This window comes from Arachis ipaensis, chromosome B1, assembly GCF_059453495.1.
Source record: "Arachis ipaensis isolate K30076 ecotype BB chromosome B1, ASM5945349v1, whole genome shotgun sequence".
NCBI classification, from domain to species: Eukaryota; Viridiplantae; Streptophyta; class Magnoliopsida; order Fabales; family Fabaceae; genus Arachis; species Arachis ipaensis.
In genome coordinates, this window is record NC_142436.1 from 76,125,222 (window position 1) to 76,151,026 (window position 25,805).

General features: G+C 34.5%; 2 protein-coding genes across 4 annotated transcripts; both read right to left on the minus strand.

The window, feature by feature from the left end:
- Nucleotides 1-538: 538 nt before the first annotated feature.
- Nucleotides 539-3,113, minus strand: LOC107631636 (exocyst complex component EXO70B1). The gene has a single exon (XM_016335144.3). The coding sequence runs from the start codon at nucleotides 2,887-2,889 to the stop codon at nucleotides 838-840; it is 2,052 nt and encodes a 683-aa protein (XP_016190630.1). The 5' UTR covers nucleotides 2,890-3,113; the 3' UTR covers nucleotides 539-837.
- An 11,344-nt stretch (nucleotides 3,114-14,457) lies between these two features.
- On the minus strand, nucleotides 14,458-20,252 carry LOC107631650 (putative inactive purple acid phosphatase 27). Of its 3 annotated transcripts, none has more exons than XM_088501477.1 (13): nucleotides 20,084-20,252; nucleotides 19,651-19,819; nucleotides 19,112-19,203; nucleotides 18,941-19,010; nucleotides 18,699-18,821; nucleotides 18,411-18,503; nucleotides 18,083-18,212; nucleotides 17,718-17,799; nucleotides 17,491-17,623; nucleotides 17,072-17,277; nucleotides 16,867-16,992; nucleotides 15,851-16,160; nucleotides 14,458-14,904 (listed from the first exon to the last, which is right to left on the minus strand). In XM_088501477.1, exons 1-13 carry the CDS (start codon nucleotides 20,125-20,127, stop codon nucleotides 14,599-14,601), a joined length of 1,884 nt encoding a protein of 627 aa, XP_088357603.1. In that variant the 5' UTR covers nucleotides 20,128-20,252; the 3' UTR covers nucleotides 14,458-14,598. The 3 variants fall into 3 exon arrangements, with proteins under 3 accessions (XP_088357603.1, XP_088357602.1, XP_016190655.1); XM_088501476.1 differs by having other exon boundaries at nucleotides 19,651-19,866; nucleotides 20,084-20,217; XM_016335169.3 differs by lacking the exon at nucleotides 20,084-20,252 and having other exon boundaries at nucleotides 19,651-19,943.
- Nucleotides 20,253-25,805: the final 5,553 nt, after the last annotated feature.

Sequence of the window (25,805 nt, forward strand, 5' to 3'; positions counted from 1 at the left end):
TCCTCCTTTAGTTTGGAAAGAGTATAACTCGTGAACTTGCAAAGTAAATCAAGAATTTGGGATTTCTCATTTTGCAGTTGCTATGTTAACATAACATATGAAGTTGGAAAAAGAAAAATGTTGGACATGTGACACTTGAAGAAAATAAGAGGAGAGCTGCTTTAGTTAAAACACTTTGTTGAATAAGACCAATCATAGGATATAGATCCACATACCCTGGGGCCAGAGGCACAAAGTGAGGAATTAAAAATAGAGGCTGTTCTAAGTTGTCCCGGAATGGAAAGTTAACAAACATATAGCATCTAATAATGCTTGATGATAGGTGTTAGAAAATGAGTAAATGACATTATCATTGTACTGCTCACACTAACCATAACTTTCAACGACCAACCAACATAACATGTTCTCACGTTGTTTCATTCAGCAAATTAATATGCAACTTTCTTCATCCGATTCTTCTTGCTTCATTGACAATATTTTGATCATCACTTGAACCTTTTCGTTAGCAAACTCAACATTTAGCATATCCAGAATCCAGTTTCTGCTAAACTAGAGATTATTTCATTTCATCACTCTTGGACATAAGCATAGAGCAATAAAAAACTGCAAGTACCGTTTGAGACACTAGACCTGTGAATATATACAAAAGATACAACAGTATTGACAGCCAAATGAAGGAAAAAAAACGTGGATTTCATAAAACCCCATTGCACCTGAAAAACTAACAGCTATTTAGGAAAAACACATAACATACACAGGATAAGAAATCTTTTCTTTTTTTTTTTTCCAACTAATCCTCCTAAAATGAGTTCACCCTTTATAAACAACCTATATAGTCTATGTACTTTTTCTCCTTATGTGATGCAATACAGCAGGGGACCCTTCAAATAAATTCAATAAATAGGTATCAAGATCCTCTGGGGTATACTTAATGTATTTTCCAGCATGCCTTCCTTCTACTAGATGACTGCTAAACCTTCCCACAAACGAGCGGTACGCTGGAATCACCTTCTCCGAAATAGATAACTGCAGCTCTTCACGAAGCCGATCATCCGGTACCTTCCAAGCTGTCTGAATCCTATAAATCTCTTCAAAACAGGCATTGAAACTCTTGAACCTCTCCTTCAAGGCCATCTTTGAGGCACTACTAAGACTAGAGCTCCCTCCAATTCCTTCATCCTTCAAACAAGCCAAGGCTCTGGTCCAAGAGGCCCTGAGATAGCCTGTAGCATACTGGCGTATCTGGCCACGGCGCTTCCGGATCCAATCATCCCCTAAGACCTTCCTGATTTCGGAGTCTCTTACTTTCCACACTAGGTAATAGAGATTGTTCATCAAGAATATCTGCTGCAGCGCATTGTCCTCATAGAGCCTTGATTTTTCCTCAAGGTTAAACTCAAGCTCAGACATCAACAACAACGTTCTTTGTCCTAAGGGAGAAATGGCCTCTATCTGGGAAACATCACCCCTGAAATCATTTTGAACCCGATAAAGATCCTCTTCTCTGATTTCCAAGAGCAAGTTCAAGGGCTCACTGTAATCCACAAGCAACTTTAGGTAGTTCATCACATATCGAGCCAACGGATGAACATCCCCTGTAATCACCAGCTTCTTGGAAGTCTCATTCCTAATACAATTCTCAAACTCGGCAAACGTCCCTATCACGGCATTGCCGAGTCCACTAAGCGCTCCCCTGGCCTCACCAGCCACAAACTCATCAGAAACCATCGCCTCCAAATCAGGCAGAACATCCCTCGATGCCTCGTACATATCCAATATCCTGAACAATTTCTCCGGGGACCTCTTACAAATTGAGACAGCCTCGGCGAAATTCAGCAACTGCATAACACACCCTTTAGCAATCTCATTAAAACATACCTCTTTGACCTCAACCAAATCCCCAAACACATTTTCACAGAGCCTCTTCTCACCACTCAGCAAAACCACAACACTAATCTTAACAGCATGAACCCAATTCTTCATCTTCTCATCTAGAACCTTCCATTCAACCCTGTGAACCTCTTCGATACTCAACCTCTCGACACCAATAATAGCCAAGCACTCATCCAAAGCGTCACGCCTAACACCGCTATAAACCTGAAGGCACTCTCTTTCGTAACCAGACCTTATCATTCGAGTTACGATTTCTCTCAGCTCTGGAACCGCATCGGGATGCACCAAATCGATTGAAACGCCATCGTTTTCGTTTTCGTCTTCAAAGCTCGCGACGCGCTCGTGGAACCGGTGATTTGGGGTTTTGCCAAAGCTCTCCGAGCTTCCGTCGATTTCGGCGGCGGCGGCGCCGTCGTGTGAGGCCAACGAGAGTGAAACTCTATGCACCGAGCTGTAGAGGCTGTCGGCGTCTAGGGGGACGGTGCTGCGGATCAGCACATGGCGGAGCTCGTGCTCGAGCCTTGTCATCGCGATCTGGATAGCCTTTTCGGCGCGGTCACACATGGCGGCTCGGCGAGGTGGCAACGGCAGCGCTAACGAGAGATTTTCATCGATCCACTGGATGATGTCATCAACGGCAGAGAAGTACTCTACTCTGTGGACATGCGAGTCAAGGATGGAGGTGGAGTGGCGCAAGGAATCGCCGCCGCCGGAGAAGGAGGCGTCCCAACGGAGGATGACTTTCATGGCGGCCTCGAGGCGGTCAAGGTCTTCTTGTTCCTCCTCATCGGCGGGAACGGCGTCGGAGATGGTGGACTTGGAGTCGTTATCGGCGTCGATGAGGTCAGAAATGGTAGAGAGACGGTTATCGAAGGAGGAGAAAATGAGGAGCATGTCCTGGCGAACCTCCTTGGGAGTGTTGAGACTCATGAGGATCTGCTGCGCCGTCGCCAGAACACGATCCTCTCCGGCGCCGTCGAGGCTAGTGGTGGCCATTCCTCCTCCACCAGCGCGGTGTATTTTGGTCTTTCTGTGTTTCTCTCTTTTTGTTGGAGTGAGTTTCGGAAACTCGTAGATTGCCTTACGTGAGGTGGAAGGGTTTGGGGAATTTGGAAGTGTCAGAACGCATAAGGTTCGAAGAGTGAAGGCCAAGAAGCCTTTTATTCTCGGATAAGTCGGACTTTGTGGGATGTGGATTCTTTTTGGATTCCTTTTTGTTTTATTTGTTTACCTATTTATTTATTTATGTTTTTTCTAGAGAGAAAATCGATGAAGGGATAAGCCGAGGGAGTGTTGTTAGCCCTTAGCCGGCTAAGCTGTGGTTGGGGTTGAAGTGGTAGAGATTCTCACACACTGTTCTGCGCACCCCCATAGCATGTTTTTGTTTTCTGTTTCGCTATAAATAAACAAATAGTTAGTCTATAGATGATTTTTATTAACTTATAAATTTAGATGATGATGATTATTATTATTATAAAGTAAATAATGAATTAAGCTTCAAAGTAGTCTCTGAACTTGCACTTGAGTCTTAAAGTAATTCTTAAAATTAATAATTTCTCAAATTCGTCCCCAAAATTGCACTCCAGAACTCATAGTAGTCCTTGAGACATTTTCCATTCATCAAAACCTTAAAACGACGTCGTTTTGAACAAAAAAAAAAAGAGTAACGTAAACCCCCCAATTCGAACCAAAAAAAAGAAGAAAGAAAAAAAGAAAGTGTAGCATAGAACCAACCCGCCCTTTCCAATTCCCAATTTGTTCCATCCCTATCCCCATTCCCAACCTTCTCCTTCTCCTTCCCCTTCTCCTTCTCCTTCTCCTTCCTCTTCCCCATCCCCATAGTTACATTTATGGAATAATCAAGTGCGAAAAACCGAATCGAAACATTTATGGATTCCAAGCTAACATGGAAGTTGATGGAAAGAAACTGTCTCTTGCATCATCGAACATTGTGTTTAGAGGATGCGAGCTTAAGAACACAAGCTGGGCTTTGGGAGTTGCTGTTTACTGTGACAGTGAGACTAAAGCTATGCTCAACAGCTCCGGTGCGCGGTCAAAGAGAAGCCGGCTCGAGACTCGAATGAATTCGGAGATCATCATGCTCTCTTGCTTTCTTGTTGCTTTGTGTACAGTCACGTTCGTTTGTGCTGCGATTTGGTTGAAGCGCCACAAAGACGAGCTTGATTTGATGCCGTATTACCGGAAGCTGAGCTTCTCCAGGGGGAAACCGAAGAAGTATAAGTATTATGGTTGGTTTTGAGAGATAATTTTCACATTTCTCATGTCAGTTATAGTTTTTCAGGTTATGATTCCAATTTCGTTGTACATTTCGATGGAGCTTGTTCGTGTTGGCAGGCTTATTTCATGATCAGAGATGATAAAATGTATGATAGGACTACCAAGTCAAGGTTTCAGTGTAGGGTTTTGAATATCAATAAAAATTTGGGACAGATTAAGTATGTCTTTTCAGATAAAACTGGTGCTCTTACTGAGAACAAGATGGAATTCCAGTGCACCAGCTTCTGAGGGGTTGATTACAGTTCGACGAAATCCGGAGAAGGGGATGGGGATGGGGAAGGAGAAGGGGAAGGTTGGGGATGGGGATAGAGATGGAACAGATTGGAAATTGGAAGGGGGGTTGGTTTTACGCTACACTTTCTTTTTTTTTTTTCTTTTTTTGGTTCGAATTGGGGGTCTATGCTACGCCTTTTTTATTTTATTTTTTTGTTCAAAACGACGTCGTTTTAAAGTTTTGATGAACGGAAAATATCTTAGGGACTACTATGAGTCCCGGAGTGTAATTTCGGGGACGAATTTGAAGAATTATTAATGTTAGGGATTACTTTGAGGCTCGAATGCAAGTTTAGGGACTACTTTAAGACTTAACTCGTAAATAACTAATAGATCTTTTTCAATCTCGTCTATTTATTTAAAAAATAAAATACTCTTTCACAATTTGACAATTTTTAATTGAATCATAATTATTTAAGTAATTAATCTAAATAATTTTTGTTATTAATCTAAGTGAATTAATAAATTAATTCTTATATATTATCATATTCTATACAAGATAATATATAAAATTATATAAATTTTTTTATTAAAACAATTAAACCAAATATTATATATATTGTAACATTTACTACATAAAACTTTATATTTAAGTCGTAAATCAAAGATAGTAAAATATTACGACACCTAAAAAAAATATACATAATATTTGAAGGATAATAATATAACTAGAAGCCTGTTAAAAAAAGATAAATAATATCGACAGTCGTTATCTACACTCGAATCACATTAACACAAATGAACGTTGTATACTGAAACAAAACATATATATATATAAGTTTCAGAATAAGATACATAATAACTATTAGTCTCGACCTGCGAAGAAAAAGTTAGTGAGAATATTACAAACTAAAAAGTATACAAAATAAAAATTATGTTTCTCCAAATAAAAACATTTAAGAGGAAATATACAATAAAGCTTTCAAAAGTGGAGAAATACTAAATACAAAATAAGCATCAACAAAAGTCTTCTTTGCTTCGCCAAAATAATCCTGCACACTCAGTGAGGTGTGTCACGTCCTACATTTGAAAAAATAGAAAATCCACGACGGATGAAAATCCGAAGATTCCCAGTAGAGTAATAGTTCTAAATAAAGACTATATAAAGAAACATGAACCCACTAGGCAATTTTAATCTCCAACTTCATAGAAATTCAAGCCTAGGGTCCTAACTAATCCCAACAAGGTCAATTTTTGCTAAAATCTTAGCTCTATCAATTACCTCTAATCTCAACCATTCTCAATACATCGTCATCTTTACTCCCAATATTCAATTTCCCAGTTTAATATTCAGTTCAGTAATATAAATCACAAATAATAATCAATACAAGGTTAATTTGCTAAGTTTAACATACTATGAACTACCATCGATCTCATTCATTCCCATAGTCATATATTAATCCAAGTCTCAAGTATCAATAATGAAATCATACACAAACAACAAGCAGTACAAAGCAAATACAGTTAAAGAGTAATTACAACAAATAGTACATTTAACCGTTAACAGAAAATCAATTAGGCAAACCAAAATAGTTATGCACACTCAAATAATAGCAAACAAATGCACATGATGCATGTCTGTCCTACTGACCGTGAGCTAAGCTGTCGGTTAAAATGCCAGAATACGACATATCTGGTAGCTAACCTGGATATTGTCTCTCTGTTGTCCATTCCCAAAAAGTAATTGTTATAACCTCGCAGGGAGAGTGCCTTGTACACCTTGCAGAGAGAGTGCGCTGTTACCTTGCAACCAGAGAGAGATCGTAATGCAGCAGAAAGGAAATTCTCAACCTAACTCGTTGACACCATAGCCAAGAATTGAAATCAAAAGGAATCTTCAACCTCCTATTCATTTTTCCAATATAACAAGAGTGGGAATCCTCAACCTTGTTTGTCCACCGTAACAAGAGAGAGAATTTTCAACCTCAACTTGTCTATCAGTGAGCGAGATCAAACCACCATCCTCACCGTAGGCGGGACAAAACCACCATCACACAACATTAATAACGCAAGCGTGACAAAACCCACATTCTTGCCAATCAATAATCATTATTAACCAAACCTATTATCATCGTCAAATTTATCATTAATCATAGGCGCTAGTATATATCTCAATCATAGTTTTCATCCTAAGCCTCATATGAATCCTCACTTTTTGATCTAAGTCTCTAATCAATTCAATTCAATCCTAGTCATAATCTTAACCAGCCTCGTAAAGCATTACTCATCATAACCACATTCATATACATATATATGTATAACCAGAGAGAATCCTCAACCTCTCCAATTCGTGAGCGGGATTAAACCACCCTCCTCATCGTGGGCAGGACAAGACCATCATTCCTACAAAATCACATCGCAACTATGAACAAGTGGGATGAAATCGCCGTCCTTATCCGGTGCAGGTGCCAAATCAATACGCAAGCGTGACAAAACTCACGACCTTGCCAATTCAGTTTTAGACCACATTCACTCAAATCCATTTCATAAGTTATGACATTCAATAACTCTAATTCTTTATCAATTTATCAATTTCATTATCTCGTGAGCGGGACAAAGCCACCGTTCTAATCGTAGGCGGGACGAACTTCCATCCACAACATTCTCATCCAATTATCCAAGGGTTTGTCCGGGTATAATTCAATTCAATTTGTTATACTCCTTCCCAGTATATTCAACGCTTACTAATTAGTTATTCAACTCCATACGGAGGTTAAAGGGGGATATAAATAGACAAAGAAGGCTAGATAGTTTAAAATAATCATTTTAGCCAAAACAAGGTAGTCTTGCATACGCACGCCTCGCACATATGCGCGGAATTTGGTTCGGAAAAATTGGGAAGTCGCAAGCAATGCATACATGTTCATCATTCAAGCGCGAGAGTTCGAGTGCATGCGTAGGCGGCACCCGTGCGTATGTGCGGGAGCTGCCTCTACCCCAAATTTAGCAAAATTTGAAATTTTCAATTTTCAACCCCAATTTTCAAACTTATATAACTTTTGCTAAAAAATTTATTTTTCATTTATTTTTCAACGATTTTAAAGTTCTCATCACCAGCTTTAATTCAAGATAGGTTTCACTCAATTTCAAGTTTCAAGCGCCAAGTTATCGCCCGTCGAAGTTAGCCAAAAATCACTTTTTACCAAATTCTTCTGCATCACTCAATTTCACAAATTCTTAAATTTACCTTTTTTAAAACAAATCGTAGACCAATTCCTAGGTCTCCTTTACACTCAATCATCAATCCCAAATCACATCCTAGCCATTCAAGGGCCAATCAACCAATTTCGATTTACATCAATTCCGTTCAAAATCCATTAATCAATCAAACCACAACAAAATCAAAGCATATAACTCAACCATCATACCACAACCCAATTCAACATATTTATACCAACAACTTACAAAAACTTACCCAATTATGGTGCCAAACACTACCAATCCGGCATTTGGCACCAGTAGCGCAAACCAGAGTGGTCCCCACATGATTCAGAACCGAATCTCTTGCTCTAATTTGAACTTTTAATCAATTTTGAATTAAGAAAAGATATTTTTAGGTTTTAGAATTTTAATTTTGTATCAATTAGTATTAGATATAAGAAGAGAAGATATCTCGGCCTATGGCTTCTTCTTCTCTTCTTCAGACTTTTACAATTTTCTCTGCTAGGATTTTTTCACACCATGAGCAACTAAACTTCCATTGTTAAGGTTAGGAGCTCTGTTTATTTTGATGGATTAATGTTAGTGTCATTCTATTCTTATTTAATGCACTGGTTTAAATTCAAGGATTGTTTTTGTTCTTCATCTTAGGGATTAGAGTATATTGAAAGATAGCTCTTTTTCTAATTAAGTTCTTGTTGAATCTTTGAAAAGTTAAATCACTTGAATAACAGTTTGAAATCAATTCCTCATAACTCTCTAACTACCCAAACTTAACATGATATGTGATATATAATCATCTTATCTTTAGGTACTTAGGGTTTGTGTGGCTCATAAACTAGAGTTGAACTTAATCCTCTAATTGAAATTAAGTGACCAAGGAATTGGCAGTTAACTAGGTTAGAAGAGAATAAATTACTAATTAAAATTTGCCATGAATTAAACCTTTGTATGATTAAAGTAGTTAATAAGAATTATTAATCCAAAAAATTAGTCACCTCCAAATCCTTAACTGTTATATTTTCACCAATCGTTCATTACTTGTTTTCTTAAATTCTTTTATTCATTGTATGATACTGACGTGGCAAAAATTGGCGAGTTAATAAATTGTTATAAGAGATACGTTGCAAGTACAGTTCTTAACCAACTAAAAATTCACTTATCAATTTAGAAGGGTTGTCACAAAAATTAGAATTAAAATACTGGGAGTATGAATCCCACGTCGTCTCCCAACGAGTTGCAGAAAGGTGTGCTATTTTATTAATCAGATATTTTCTAAAATGGTTTGAGTTGATAAACAGGAAATTAAATCAGAGAAATTGTGTAATTTTAATAAAAACCTTGACTGGGAGTAGATTAGTTGGAAGCCCTATTCTTGTTGGAGTACTCTCAAGATTAATTGATGATTGAAGGTTGTTCTGCTTAGTTATCCCTTACTAGGTAGGGAAAAGTCAAGCAAGTTGAAAAGCTATTTCTATTCACAAGTTCCAATCCTCTCTCTTGGAAATGATTGGTGTCAGTGACTAGAGGACAATCCAATAATAAACCCAATTACAATTTTTCTCTTGAGCATTCCAACTCAAGGTCCTCCTTTCAATCAACTCCCAATCAAGTTATGGAACTACTCGCTCATTATGAATGTAAACTTCACAACATAAGAAAGGAAAATAAAGAAAGACATGATAAATAATAATCAAAAAGATCAATTAAAAATAAAAGTGGTTCTTGTATTAATAAATTCTAAAAATAATCCAATAGTAATTCTGAATAAATTGAAGACATGGAAGAGTAAGAGACAAGTAAGGAAAACAAACTAGAATAATGAAGTCTTGGCGGAGGTAATAACTCTTCTCAATATCCCAATCCAAAAAGCAATAAAAACGAAATCCTAAAAACTATCAATGTGTAGAGAGAAAACCTAGAGGAGGAGTAAAATCAGATCTAAAACTAAAATTATGCGGAATGAATGTTGTCTTTTTTTGTCTCTGCATGTTCCCTGGCTCTAATATTCTTTTTTGGGCCGAAAATTGGGTCAAAACAGGGCCCAAAATTACCTCCAACGAATTCTGCAGATTCTGCAGATCGCGCACGTCACGCGATCGCGTCATCCAGGCATTCGCGTCATCCAGCGTTTTGCCTTGCCACGCGTGCGCGTCGTCTACGCCTTCGCGTCACTGGTGTAGTTTCCAATCCGCGCGGTCGCGTGAGCCATGCGCCCGCGTCACTTCTCGCTGGTCATCTCCTTAATTTTTTGTATTCCTTCCATTTTTGCAAGCTTCCTTTCTAATCTCCAAGCCATTCATGCCCTATAAAGCCTGAAACACTTAACACACAGATCACGGCATCGAATGGAATAAAGGAGAATTAAAATACAAAATTAAAAGTTTCTAGGAAGTAAGTTTTCATCCATAAAGCATTTTTAGGAAGGAATTATAAATGCATGCTTATTTAATGAATAAGTGGGTAAAGATTTGATAAAACCACACAATTAAACACAATATAAACCATAAAATAATGGTTTATCAGATACTTGGAACACAAAACACTCAATTTGACTTGTTTGACTAGTCTAATCATTCGATTATTGTTGCTCAATCTATTAATCGTCGTGGGATCGACATTCACTCACTTGAGTTATTACTTGGTACGACTCAGTGCACTTACCAGTAAGTTTGTGGTATTCGAAAATTCGCATCAAGAGCCAACTGGGATTCTTCTTTGGAGGACGCCAACGCAATGAAGAGTGAGCCCCTGACTGTGACGGACGGCGTGGGTGGCTCACTCCTTGCGGCGGTGAGGCTAGGATTTTCGTTTTTGTTTGGGGAGAAGGAAGGAGATAAAAGAAACTAGAGAAGGGACTCTAGGGTTGGGAGGAAAGGCTTATGTGCTTCACACGTGCCCCTGATTGCGACAGACGGCGACGGTGGCTCACTTCTTGTGGCTTGCGGCGGTGAGGCTAGGGTTTCCATTTCTTTGGAGAGGAGGAAGGAGATAGGAGAATTGGAGAAAGTGTTGGTTCTGTTTCACACGTGCTTTCTTTTTATTTTCCTTCAACGCGAAATGGCAGCGTTTCATGAGAATCGATGGGGTCCTAATTCGGTCCGACTAAGCGATTTTTGACCAATTCAGTGGTTTAAATTCGGTTTTTAGATTAGTGGTTTTGCATGACAAACCGAGTTATTTAAGCTGATGGTTTACAGTTGAACCGGCCAGTCTGATTTTAGAACCATAAGTATAATAAGCATTTTATTATTTTGTACAAAATATTATTAGTTTTAATTTATATATTTATTATTATTGGGTATTAAAAATAAAAGATATTTGTATTATTATCATTTTTCTAACCTTCCTCAACTCCAACTGTGATTAGGCCTAAAAGCTTGCTCACCGCATTGGAAACAAATATAATTTAATCAGTTTTTATCTGATAGTGCTATACATTTGCATAATAATAGGAGAATTAACTTTAACGAGTTAATGATATGGTGTTTGATCACCATAGGAGTATTTTTACACAAAGTTATCAATCAATCTTGTATGGCTTCTTATGAAAATAATATATTCAACATGAATGTTATTTGTTAGGTAAAAGATAATAAATTGACAAAGAAAATTAATTACAATGTGTATATTCATTTTAACAAATATTCTTCTATTCAATATTGTAAAATATGCACTGACTACCCTGAATTAATACAGGTTCAACTTTTATTAGTAGCGGTAGAATGCCTAAATTGAGACTATAGCATTCATCAAACAAACAATGAAACACTCATTCATGCTTTCTCATTTTAAGTATATTTATACATAAAAGAAATTACATATAAAAAAAAAAAAGAAGAGTTGAATTATAATAAGAGTGATAAAAATGATGATTCTTATAATTTTGTTTGGCCATCTATATATAGAAGACCAGAAGAACATGATTATTTAACAAAATTAATTTATATTTTTGCATTCAATTTGAATAAGTAAGAAATTATCTTATTTTAGTTTAGTTCTTAAATATTAGTTAAAAATATCTCAATTGTTTATTTTATTCATAGATTTATTATTCTAATGACTAATAAATTAATCAAATCAATTAATTAATACGCATAATTAGTATAATTAATTTAGTTTAATAAATTAAAAGAAATAAATCTAAAAATACTACAGAACATTAAAAAAGTAAATTGAAAAATACTACTAAAATAAATTGATATAAATTATAATAAATTGTGTGATATATAAATATCTAATCAAATCAATCAATTGATACAATTAATTTATTATAATAAATTGTATTTAATGAGTTAAAAGAAGTAAATTGAGAAACACTCTCCAAACATATGCTACGTCAACTTTATCATTAAGTGCATAAACCGAAATTTTAATAGATATAATAGATAATAGATAATAAATGAGAAACACTCTCCAAATACATGCTATGTCAACTTTATTATTAAGTGCATAAACCGAATTTTTAATAGATATAATAGATAATAGATAATAGATATGTTACCCTTTATTAGATGCCACTGAGACTAATTAATTGGACAATTAGAAATTGATTAAAAATTTTAAAATTCAAAAAAATTATTTTGTCTTTCGAATAAATGGTTGGAGACTGAATTTTTTTTTTTCTTATTATTAGTATTAGATCAGTGAATATCTATCTAAGTCCTTGATAATTTTGTTGAAAGACTACGAGACTCCGAATAAAAAAAATACCCATTCCAATATTTAATATTTAACTTCGTGAGACTGTTTAGTCTCCCTATCAATGATCTTTCTTCAGATCATGCTTATGTGACACGTTAAACACTAATATATCCTCAATTTAATTATTATAAGTAAAAACAACTTAAAAATCACTAATATTTTTTAGTTTTATACAGTAAATTTAGCTAATATATTTAAAAAAGACAACAGAAAAATTAAACGGTCCTGACAATTATCCTCTAAAAAATAACAAAACTCCCAACAACAAAAATTTGTTTTAATTGGCTCTTAATGGATAAATTAACAGTTTAACATGTCATGTAAATTTATTTCGTTAATACAAAAAAAAAAAAGATTAACAAAAAGACTAATCAATCTCGCTAAAAAAAGATCAAAGACCAAGAAATGTATATTTTTTTTATTTGTTATTTAAGGTAATTATCGACTCGTTTATGAAATTTTTTTCTTAATATTATGATGTTAGAATTGAAATTATTTTGATACTTGTATGACATCTATCTAGTTTGTGAGAAGCTTCGGCAGCCAGTCAGCCATCAAAAAGGAAGAAAAGAAAAATAAATACCACTGATATTAGAATTGAAAGTTGAAGTGTGTAACGCGAACCACTAAGTAATCTACTTGACCACCTAATAGTATGTATATTTGTGGGAGAAGTTGATTCCGTCAAATAGATGAGAACCCAACCACTGTATACATTGAAAGATCAGTTTCAGTTTAGTTTTATCTACCATAAATCTATTATACAGAGATGACCATTTATAGATTGACTGGTCCATAATACCTTTAAAGTTTTCTTTTTGTAGATTCTTTTACTTAATCTCATGTATATCATCAACTTGCTGGTCAAAGGTCCATCTCAATCTCATTCAATATGCCACTTTCTGATTAATATTTCCATCCAACTTGGGCCCTGAGCCAAGAATTTCTTTCACCAATATGTAGCAGTTTTCACACCAGCAAGTAGTGATGGAAACAATCAATAACAATATGGACGTTTTAGTTTAGTTAGCTAATTATAATATCATTATTATTTGCACTCCATAAGATCTCATCATCAAATAAGGGAAATAAGTTTATCAATGAATGTTTTATTGTTATTTTAATTTGTCGTTTATAGGTAGTCAACTGAAAATAAAATTTAAATTGTGGATTCGATTAGTATTTAAACGCCGTGGTTGATTTGATTTTACATGATAACCATTTTCCACAAAAATACAAAAGAAGGTCGTTAAAAGCTTAGAATTGTAGAATTTGTTTGATGAGCATAGTGGAGCCAATATCCGAAAGCAACACAAATTAGAGAGCTTGAAAAGGTCCAGAAATCTTCAATCAAATAAAAATTGGATGTTAATCTTTTTCAAGAAAGTGACAAGGCTTTAAGCCTTAAGGGGTCGTTCGGTTGTTCGGTGTGAGATACTATAACTTATTTTTGGAGTGGTATGTTTGATATACACACAACTATAAAAAAAAAAGATTATTTTAAATTAAAATTGAAGTTAGTGACAGACTATACTCATCTTTAAAAATTATCCTCTTATTAGGTGTGAGTAAGCCTTTGAAATGGTATGAAACTTTGAATAGATTGAGAAGAAAATTTTGGTTTGGTAAAGTTTTTCGAAGAGGTGTTTGTACTTTTTAAAAGCTCAAGCTCCTCATTTTGTGTTTGGTAAATAAAAAGGATCATGTGTTTGTACTTGCAGTTTTTAAAAGATCAGAGTACTTTTGAAAGCACTTAAGGTAGAGCTTTTCAAAAAATTTAAAAGTCTAATAAAAGCAATTGTTGTTGTTTGTGTTTATTGTAAGCTATTTTAATTTGATTTATCAAATATAAATATTACAATTTTAAAAAATCATCTTTTAAAAATTAGCTTTTATAAACTACTTTTAAAAAGTAAAAACTTTACCAAGTTAAGCCTTAGCTACATACAAGACTAACTAGCTTGTGATGCAAGCAATCATAACTAACTAACTAACTAATTGCTATGAATACAATAACTAACTAACCGAAACTTCAACAAACTATATTAGGTGGCACCCGCTACGGGTCAGGATAATATGAAATTCGTTCATTCCCTTACCCAGCTTAAAATGAAGTGAAGAGGATAGACATGGGGTTAATAATTGTGTTCTTTGATTCATAATTGTAGCCTGATTACACTGCATAATTCTTTCAGCCCTTAGTTCTTGCAGTATATAAATATTCAATTCATAAGAACATAGACGTATAGAGTCTATAGAGGCTACACAATTTTAAGTGGCTAAAGTGGTTGGTTCACATCCATCATGTACACATGCCAATACATCTTTGTAATCCCTTGAAATGGTGAAAGAATCATAGACGTTGCCATCACTGCTTTTCTTGTACTCAAATAAGAGAGAAGAATGGTTGAATGCGGTCAACTTGACAAAGCCAAAGTCATAGTCTCTGTAAAGACTCCACTTTGGTGTTACTTGGCTGAAATTCGACAAGTGGCTTCCTGCTCCTCCAACAACAACATGAATTGTTCCGTTTACTGTGCCTGAATACTGTGACCTTTCTTTGTTCACACATTGGTTCTGCATATGTTTTGTTACAAAATTAATGATTATTGATGACGTCCAAGTTTTTAAAATAAAATTCAATATTGCTTACCACGCAAACTCTGGATCTCAGTTTGGGACATCGTATGATAATATAAATTTAATACACAATCATCTAAGTATTTAATTATATTATTTTTTCAGATAACCAAATAAATGTTAAAATCAATTTTCTTTTCAAATAGCATGATAATAAATAATTGAATGTACGTATGTGCAAAATATTTTTATATGATATTGTATTAATATTAAATTTTTGAAGTGATACAACCTCTTTTAAAAAAATGGTTTTATCAGAGCTTAATATAAAAAAAAATGTTAGAGAACTACTAGAATTTATTGTTTTTAGTAATTAGCCAACAATGTTTAAAAGTATAAACTAAAAATATGTTATTAGATGACTATACTAAATGAATTAGACTGTTAGTTAAAAATATTGACAAAAAATAATAAATTTTGCTAAAATTTAAACTTTTCTCATAAAAAAAGATTAAAAAAAAAGTCATGATAAAGTTCCCAAAATTTTAGGGGGAAAAAATTAGTGGGTTTTTTTTTCCTTTTGCTTCATATCACTTTAAAATTATTGGCTTAACTTTATCTCTTTATGAGAAAGATATAAATAAGTCTCTGTTTTTTTTTATACAAAAATAAATAATTTTTTATCAAATTAAAATACAATTAAATTTCTGATTGCTTAAAAGAGTCATCATAACTATATTATTAAACAATATGAGTTTACATTTAGGTGATGAGTCATATACAGATTCAAAAAGGTGCAGAGATATACAAAAAGAGAATAAAAAAGATGCTGAGTCTCTTTTCTTTTTCTTTTTTTTGTACTTACTCTATATCTCTGCATCTTTTCAATTCATCACCTAAATTTAAATAAAACGAGGGCATATTTGGCTATTATTGTGTTTACCTGATAAATGGGGCATGTCCTTTCATAGTTATGGACATGGCCATAAAATGCAATATCCACTTTATATTTCTGCCAAAGTTTCTGCAAACTTTCCCTTCCCATTGGCTCTTCAAATGAACCCTCCAATCCATAATAAAAATCAGACGAATATCCAAGCACTCTATGTGCAGCAAAGATCAACCATGGTTGCTTCTGTCTGTCCACTGTTGCGAGACAATGCTCAATGAATTTGTATTGTTCTGTTCCTTCTCTCCAATCATGTTCAGTGTCCCCTATGCAGAAGCGAAACATGCCATAATCCGTTGAATACCTGTGTATTCAGAATGTTATTTATTATTATATATATTAATTGTATTTAAAAATTATAATATACTATTGCTTTTATTTTCACTGTCATTTTCTGATACGTCTTTGGATCTGTTGATCTGTGTATAAAGTGATAGAATAAGATGAAACAATGAGAGTGCGCGAAAAAACACTCACTATTGCTGTGTATCATTATAAACTAAGTTTTGTACTTTTGTTGAATTAAGCATGTTCGATGATACAAACATTAATGTCATGAATAATTTAAGAGTAATATCTATCATTTTTGAATTTGAACTTAATTCAATTTAACCTCTTCCTGCATTAGATTTGATGCTAATGTGTTAGTTTCTTACAGCTATCTTCAACGTTGAAGTTAAAATTATTTGGAGAACTAAAATAGACTCAAACGGTAAGCCCTTCATGCTTCATTTGGTTCCGTTGGTTTAACCAAGTTGAATTTTGATTGAACTAAATAATAGATACTCTGTGTTCCCTTTTATCTATCACCATCACTTTTTAATATATCTATAGACAAAAATAACAACTTTTTACAATTGACAGCATAAATAGTTATCCAAAAGAATACATGTAATTGCAAGATTGTATCAGATGTTTTAAACAGTGCATCAAAATTAAATTCTATATATATAATAATAAAAGTAAATGATCAGCACTAAGATTTTCATAAAAGATAAAACAGTATTTACCAGAACTTTTCTCTGTTTTCTGCTGGGACATAAAACATGGTCTGAGCCAAGACTCCACATTCACCACCTGAATCTGTAGTATTATAAAAGGATCCCGTGTTGGGCCAATCACGCTCATGATTACCACTGCATCATGATAACACAATTACGAATTCTCAATACAAAAATTGAAAAATCTTGTTCTTATAACATAGGACAAACCTACCTGCCAATCATATATGGCACTTTTGATGCAATTGGTTCCACTTGAGCAGTGAATTGGTCCCATTGTGAGATGTATCCATTTGCATAAGTCATGTCTCCAATGTGGAAAACAATGTCAATGTTTTCTAAATCCTTGATGAGCTGGTCTGTTGTGTTGAGTGAACCAGGTTGATAGTTGTTATACTCGTTTGAACCGTCACGTTCAGCCTGCAAACTTATTGGATCAGAAGTAAATCTTTTTCACCCCTCATCCTCTTGAAAGTTTGTCATTTTAGCCTAACTAAGATTCTAAAGAAAGTTTAGATAAGTTCGGTGTAGGTGTTGATCATTCTATTAAGATCAGAACAAAGATACAAGCCCGACGAGCACTTCCAAATTTTTCGCAACATAAGATAGGATTAAAAAATGGTTTAACATTACCTTGCCCATGTCACCAAATATGATTACACGTTGGAGTGAGTTCTGTCCAGGATAAGGTGATGACTTGAATGAATATTGCTTGCTCCAAATTTCTGAACCATTAGACAAAAGATGCCCCAATCGGTATGTGTACCTGAAGAAAATATATTTGAAAGAAAGAAATTATGAAACAAACTCTGCCAGTTACTCAGTTTGCTATCAACATACATGGATATCAATAACCATACACTTTATTTGGCCACAGTTCTTTAAGAAAACTTGTGTGGATGAACCCGGGATCACGCCAACCTACAGTGCTTGCTGGTGAACCTGCAGAGTGGCAAAGGAAGAACATGGTTTCAAATAATTAGTGATCTTGAATCTTGATGATAGCCAGGATTCAGAAGGTAACAGGGATTATGCATGTGTTTATATCTGATTAAACCTGAAATTGTTAGTTTTCTCACCAATGGCTCAAATGCGAGCCTAATCGAAGTTCTTTCATATTGGCCAAGCAGAAATTTAATTTATGAGTAAGGTTAAATAAAGTTATAATTCAAGAGTATTATTTCTGCAATAGAAAAGTTAATTTAGCCGATTGAATGAAGCATACCACACATGGCGTTGCGACCAAATGTCAATGTTCCAGCAGGAGATTGCATTGGAGTCTTTCCCTTAATACTCCACTCAACAAATGGTGTAGCTTCACTTATGTCATATCCACTTGTCCATGTAACTGTCATCTGCATAAATCACTGTATATTTCATCTTTTCATAGATGTGTGTTCAAAATTTACTAAATTTTATAGATCAAGTGTCTAAGGAGTAGGGTACTGAATTTTATCACGTTGATTCATATAAAGGGTATGTATCACTCGCTATGCTCAACTAAATTGTTATGGCTTGTGATAAATATCTTAAGACATAAGAAATAAACTTACTTCATCCCAAGACTTCCCTTGAGCAATACGCGGATACAGAGGTGCCTTAGGATTCACAAATGATATGAAATTGGAGACTGTAACAAGTTTAGGCTGCAATGATAAATCAATTACAATTAATTAACGGCTAGCAATTTCATAAAATAAAAATCATATACATATTCTGAATCAAGATAATAATGAGCTGTTTTTGTAAACAGCAAATGCTGGATCAAAGTCTCTAAGGTAACACTCAATATTATTAGAAGACAACAAATACAAGAACAGCTGCAATAGTCATGGACATACATTCAATAGTCCGCCAGAAAATAGCGCGAAGGAAAAGTCGGCGCGCTGGTTGATCAATTGGAACTTCAAAGAAGCCTTTCCTGTCTTTGTATACATTGAATTGGAGTAATTCACAAATTTGTACTGGAACAAACATTCAAAAAGATAACATCAGCAGGGTACCACTTTGAAGTAGTTAACCTTAATACAATCTACCAAGAGTACAAGTTAATCATAAAGAGATTAATGAATAACATACTAACCTTTATTGGTGCTGAGCATATGTATGGAGTAACTTCTTTTGGATCATTAACCGGTGGACATGTCGATGAGCTGCAATTAACAAAATACAATAATAATTAAAAAAAAAAAAGAATTATTCAGATACAATACTGAATTTATGTTGAATATGAGGAACAGAGTAAGAACATTACTTGAACTTTGCAGGAGAGAAAACTCCAACCCAATCATCTGCAGATGGGTCAGGGTGATAAACATTCACAGTCACCCATTGGGTATCCTCACCCTGAAATCAAATACGTGAAAAGCACATGAATTGAATGCTGCACACAAGATAAATATGTTTTTGAACATCCGAACTCTTCATAAAAATGTGTCAACACTCATTTTACTAAAATCTTGGTGTGGTCCTCACTTAAACAGCCTAAATCTTACTTTTCATGTTTAAATTAGTTATCAATAAACACTTGCTTTTAGAGGTGCAGTCCAAAATCACAATAGTGTCATCGTGGCGCCCTCTGGAACGGCATTAGAACAGAAATTGCAACAGCATCAGTACCATTAATTTTGGCTCTGGCGGAAATTAAAACTAACCTAACCATCTGCAATTTAAAACGGTTGAGAACAAACCAAGGTAGAGCTAGAACTTGTCTGAATCAAACATGGTCAACTTCTCTGGATAGATATAAAATCAAAATCAGAACAGAAGGAGCAAGTTGATGGTGATATATACCTTAGTGCCAAGAAGAAAAGGGGAGGCTGCAATGGAGGCGTTACTGTGGAGCGAAACAACAGCCTTATGGATTGCAATCTTGGCGAGTGGTTGTTCCCCGAAGCCATGAAAGTGAGCCAAAGCGATGCTCAAGTTGATAAGCAACGAAACAAGAAGAATCATACTGCCTCTAAGGATCAAAACAATAACACCATGACCATCGTATAATACCTCCATCTATATGAATATATTATTGGGTTTTAGTTGCACATGCAATTTTTGTGAAACCAAGGGAGAATCAGATAAGCATAATATGTATATATATATATATACATATATATATATATATATATATATATATATATATATATATATATATATATTATATCAATGTGCAATATATGAAAAAAACTATATTATTGTTGACTTTCTTATGATTTACTAGCGTGCTTACCGTTTCTGTGTTTTGCACTCGACACAAGGATATTCAAACGGCATAGCAGTGGAAACAAGAAAGAGCAAGTGAGAGGGTTTTAATTAATAATAAGACTATGAAAAAATAAGAAAAGGAAGGAGGAAGAAATTTTTATTGTTATGTTGTTGTTGTTAGAGAGAACAATGCTACTTTTTAAATTTTAAAATAAACTAAAACAAATAAGATAATAAATTTTATTTAAAAAAAATAAAATAACAAATAAAAAAAATAAAAATTTAATAATTAATTTATTTTTATTCATAAAAAAAAAATATTCATATATATTGAAGTAACGAGTGGACTTGAAGTAGCAGTAGGGAAGACTCAAAAGATGTATGCAATTTGTTAAATGCATCTTCCACCTACCTACCAAGCCTTCAACTCTCTAGTCCGTTCAAATATTTGAAAATTCATAGTTAATAGATTATAATTATACCTAAGTATTTCACTAGCTTGGCTTTTTGCTTACACAACAATTGAGAAGTTATTAATTATTATTGTTATCATTATTTTCACTTTAGGAAGGAATTAGCCCTCCAATTGTTGCGATTAACAGACTTTATTAATAAAAAATTCTCTTAGAATTCTGATGGTGATTAATGATTATCTTCATGAGAGCGAAGGTTCTTTTTCTCATCACACGCAGCATCTTCTCAACACAAAGTATACAGACTGAGGAATATACTAAGGATATTCTCAATCCAGCGGTGTACTCGAGATCCCTGAATAAACATAAGTTGAATAGTTTGTCTTTTAATATATTCAGTCTTGTATATATTTTACGATTTGCAAATGAAAAAGATTGAACAAAATACAAATTGTGGATTGAATTCTAATGTGTAGGAGCGAAATTTATTCCTCTTATAAATACCACCTTTACGTATTATTAGCACGAATTTCGACCTATAAAAAAGTTTGATCAGAAGTCATGGGAGGTCGAAAGTGTGGCATGGATGGTTTAGCTGTAGAGAAATCCTTCTTCGATTATAGATCAAAAGTCTAATGATGTGAGGGGTCGAGAAAATAGGGTCGAGACTAGAAAAATGCCATGTAATAAATATGGACACGTCAGAACATAAGATTTGAAGGACTAGACAAGATAGAACGTGAAGAATTATCATGAGAATCTTTTAGAGTAAGATAAGATTGTGGTTTGAGAAAAAAAAAAAGAGGAATTAAGTCGTGGTCAAAAATTATTCAAGAACTAGTCCATTCTTGTGATCTATAAATATGAGGAATTCAGAAAAGTTTAGGAGGACTTCAATCAAGAAAATTAGATAATTAGATCATTACGTAAACTTATAAAATTTCTGGTTTTCGTAAAGTAAAGAAAGAACATGGAGTACAAGTGCATGTGAGCGTTAGAAATCAACTTTTAATTTGTTTTCTTTTGTTTATTTGATTCATTTTCATTAATTTCTTTGTATTTTTGTTGTTATTCTGCTTTCATTGAAATTTTTACACTTTTTATTTGTTAAGTTTTTCTTTATTTAAGTAATTTAGTCATTTACTTTATTCATCATAAATCTGTCGCTAGTAATTTTGACATTATTACTAAGTAATTCCTGGTTCGAGCTCACTCTTTTTCAGAGAAGTCGCATCTACTCTCCAATGAGATCTTGATACAAATTCGATTGGACACCCTATCGAATCATACCAAAAATCGAGTGAAACACGTACATCAAAATTTATATTGTCAATAAAAAAATCATAAAAATATATAGAATCATAACCACACAAATAAATAATTAGATTGATTATAAAAATAGAACAAAATTTGCAGAATTTTAAAGTATTAAGAACTACAACGATTCTTCACAAAGGTTTGAAGAATTTAACAACAAATTGAGAATGAAAATAATGAAATAAAGAAAAATAAACGAAGCTTGCAATGAACATAAGTTATGAAACTATAAATGATAAAAAAAACTAAAAATGGAAGGAAAGCTACAGAATTTGACTCGAAACAGAGTTAGAAAATCTGTAGAATGTACGTGTATGTGATTTTGAGGGATTAAATTATGGCAGAAATCACTTCATCCTTATTAATTATAGCTTATACCTTGTAATTTTATGGGATTAAACTCTTTATTGAATATGTCATTTCTTCAATAACCAGAATAAACGATGGTAACACTAGAGAGAACCTACGCTGAATTCATCGTTGGAAAAGGAAACTTCATTTGCTGCATATGGTTATTGAACTGTATCAATTGTAATTCACTTATCTTGGATAATGGGCATTCTGTGAATGTCATTCGTACTATTGTTAGGTACCAGACAAATGACACAGCAAAATATAGAGATGAAAAATTAGAAATTTGTATAAAATATGGAAACAATTGAATAACTTTCTTTGAGAATTACAACTTCTCTCTATCACAAGGAGACTACAAAACACTCTCTCTTGACAAAAGGAGAACACACTTCTCTCTATATATATAGAAGAAAACTACTCAAAGAAATATTATGTTATTCTCTTTGGATGACTTGATTGAAATGAATTAAAGAAAAACTCAATTTATAGGTGAGTCTCTTCAATATGAACCATCCGTCAATTAGAGGTATATAATTCTTCTCTTTTTCAACCACTAAAATTCTAAGGTTATAAACTAAGATTGTTTATTACCTCTCATTTTATTTAGTTATTATTTATTTATATATTTTCTAAAATTAGCTTTACTAATTTTCACAATCTCCCACTTAAAGCTAATTTTGATAAATTTTCAAAATTCATGTTGCTCATGTATTCCATAGGCCATATGAGGATCTACACCATTCAAACTTTTCTGTGTTGATTGGTTTTGTCATGGCATCTGCTAGGTTATCTTTAGTGTGAATCTTCTGCATATCAACACTTCCTTCTTCTACTACTTTCCGAACAAAGTGATATTGTACTCCAATGTGTTTTGTTCTTGAATGAAAGGCAGGATTCCTTGCAATGTGTAAGGCACTCTGACTATCACAATACACAGAAATCTTTTGTTGTTTGTGCCCGAGTTCTTCTATCAACCTTTGGATCCAAATAGCTTCCTTGCATGCTTGTGTAGCTGCCATATATTCAGCTTCTGTAGTAGATAAAGCTACAACAGTCTGTAATTTAGATAGCCAGCTCACAGCTCCTCCTGCAAGTGTAAACACATAGCCTGTAGTAGATTTTCATTTATCAAGATCACCTGCAAAGTCTGAGTCGACATATCCATTGACAATGAATTCTGATCCTCCAAAACATAATGCAACATTTGAGGTTCCTTTGATGTATCTCAAGATCCTCTTAACAACATTCCAATGCTCTTTACCCGGATCTGCCATAAATCGACTTACCACTGCAACTGCTTGAGCAATATCTGGCCTTGTACAGATCATGGCATACATAAGGCTTCCCACCGCTGATGCATACGGTACTCGAGACATTTCCATCCTCTCTGCTTCACTACTAGGGCACATACTTGAGGATAATTTGAAATTCATAGGAAGTGGGGTTGAAATTGGCTTACATTCTTGCATATTGAAGCGTTGCAAGATTTTCTTCAAATAATTCTTTTGCGATAGCCAAATCTTCCTATCTTTTTTGTCTTGGTGAATTTGCATCCCTAAAATCTTGTTTGCTGGTCCCAAGTCTTTCATATCAAACTCCCTAGCCAACTGTGCCTTCAATTCTTGGATTTGATCTTTGTTGGGACCTACCACCAACATGTCATCCACATACAACAGTAGAATGATGAAATCATTATCACCAGACCTCTTGTAATAAGTACAATGATCTGAACTAAGTCTATTGTATCCAAGGCTAATAATGAAAGAATCAAATCTCTCGTACCAACACCTTGGCGCCTGCTTTAGACCGTACAGAGATTTAGTTAACCTGCAAACCAAGTTTTCTTTTCCTTGTTCTTCAAAACCTTCTGGTTGGAGCATATATATCTCTTCTTCAAGTTCTCCATGAAGAAAAGCAGTCTTTACATCTAATTGCTCTAGATGTAAATCAAATGCAGCACACATAGCCAAAACTACTCTAATAGTAGTTAGTCTCACCACCGGAGAAAATATTTCATTGAAGTCAATACCTTCTTTCTGAGCATATCCCTTGACAACCAATCTTGCACGATATCGTTCCACCTGATCATTACTATCTCGTTTGATCTTGTAAACCCATTTGTTACCAATGGCTTTCCGACCTGCTGGAAGTTCAACAAGTTTCCAGGTATGGTTCCTATGTAATGCCTCAATTTCTTCTTGCATTGCTGTCATCCACATAGAAGCGTCTGGATTGCGCATAGCCTCCATAAAAGTTGTTGGCTCTCCATCTTCTGTCAAAAGACAATATGCATCATGGTTTGTCAAAACATAATTTGAGTGCCATGATGGTGTTCTTCTTTGTCGAGTGGATCGACGAACTTCTATGTCATTAGCCTCTGCTTCTTGTTCTTCGTGCTGTGGTTCTGCTTCAGAAAGATCACCTTCTCTGCATTTTTCATCTATTTGAACAGTGGTTATCTCTTTAATAGTGCTGTCATTTTCTTGTTCTTTTTGCAATTCATCTTCTGCAAATATCACATCTCTACTGACAACTACCTTGCGAGCAGTGGGATCCCACAGGCGATACCCCTTAACACCATCTGCATAACCCAAGAATATACATTTTCTAGACTTTGGGTCTAGCTTTGTTCTTTCTTGGGAATTGTACATCACGTACACAGGACAACCAAATATATGTAAAGAAGAATAATTAGGTGGCTTACCTTGCCACATCTCCATTGGTGTCTTTAACCCAATTGCAGTTGATGGTGACCGATTTATCACATAACAGGCGGTTTTAACAGCTTCTGCCCAAAAAGACTTGGCTAAACCTGCAGTTTGCAACATAGCTCGTGCTCTTTCTAGGAGAGTCCTATTCATTCGCTCTGCTACACCATTTTGCTGAGGCGTATATGCAACTGTGAATTGTCGTTGAATACCTGCTTGCTTGCAAAATGTTAGAAAATCACCATCAACATATTCTCCTCCATTATCTGTCCTTAAACACTTGATCTTCTTTCCAGATTCAAGTTCTAACTTTGCTTTGAACTCTTTGAACATCGCAAACACGTCTGACTTTTTCTTGATCGAGTACACCCATAGCCTCCTAGAGTAATCATCAATAAATGATACAAGATATTTTGCTCCTCCTAGGGACATCTCCGGTGATTCCCACACATCAGAATGAATCAACTCCAATATGTGCTTGCTCCGAGCAGTTGATCTACCAAACGTCAATCTATGTTGTTTGCTTGTAACGCTGTGCTTAGAAAATGGTAAGTTTACCGATTTGAGCCCGGGAATGAGATTACGTTCTACAAGAATCTTCAAGCCTCGTTCTGACATGTGGCCTAGTTTGCAATGCCATATCATCGTCATTTCTTCTTGGCTTGTTGAAGCAACTGATGCCTCTGCCTCTTGCAAAGTATCTCCCATAAGCATGTATAGATTTGCTGCAATCTTTTCTGCTTTTATTACCACAAGAGCTCCTTTAACAACTTTTAAGATCCCACCTTCAATATGGGTCTTACAACCAAGTTCATCCAATTGCCCAATCGACAACAAATTCTTCTTCAAGCCTTTCACGTGTCTTACCCCTTGAAGTGAACGAATAGAACCATCAAACATTTTTATTTTGACAGTACCCATTTCAACAATTTCTAAGGCATGATCGTTTCCCATA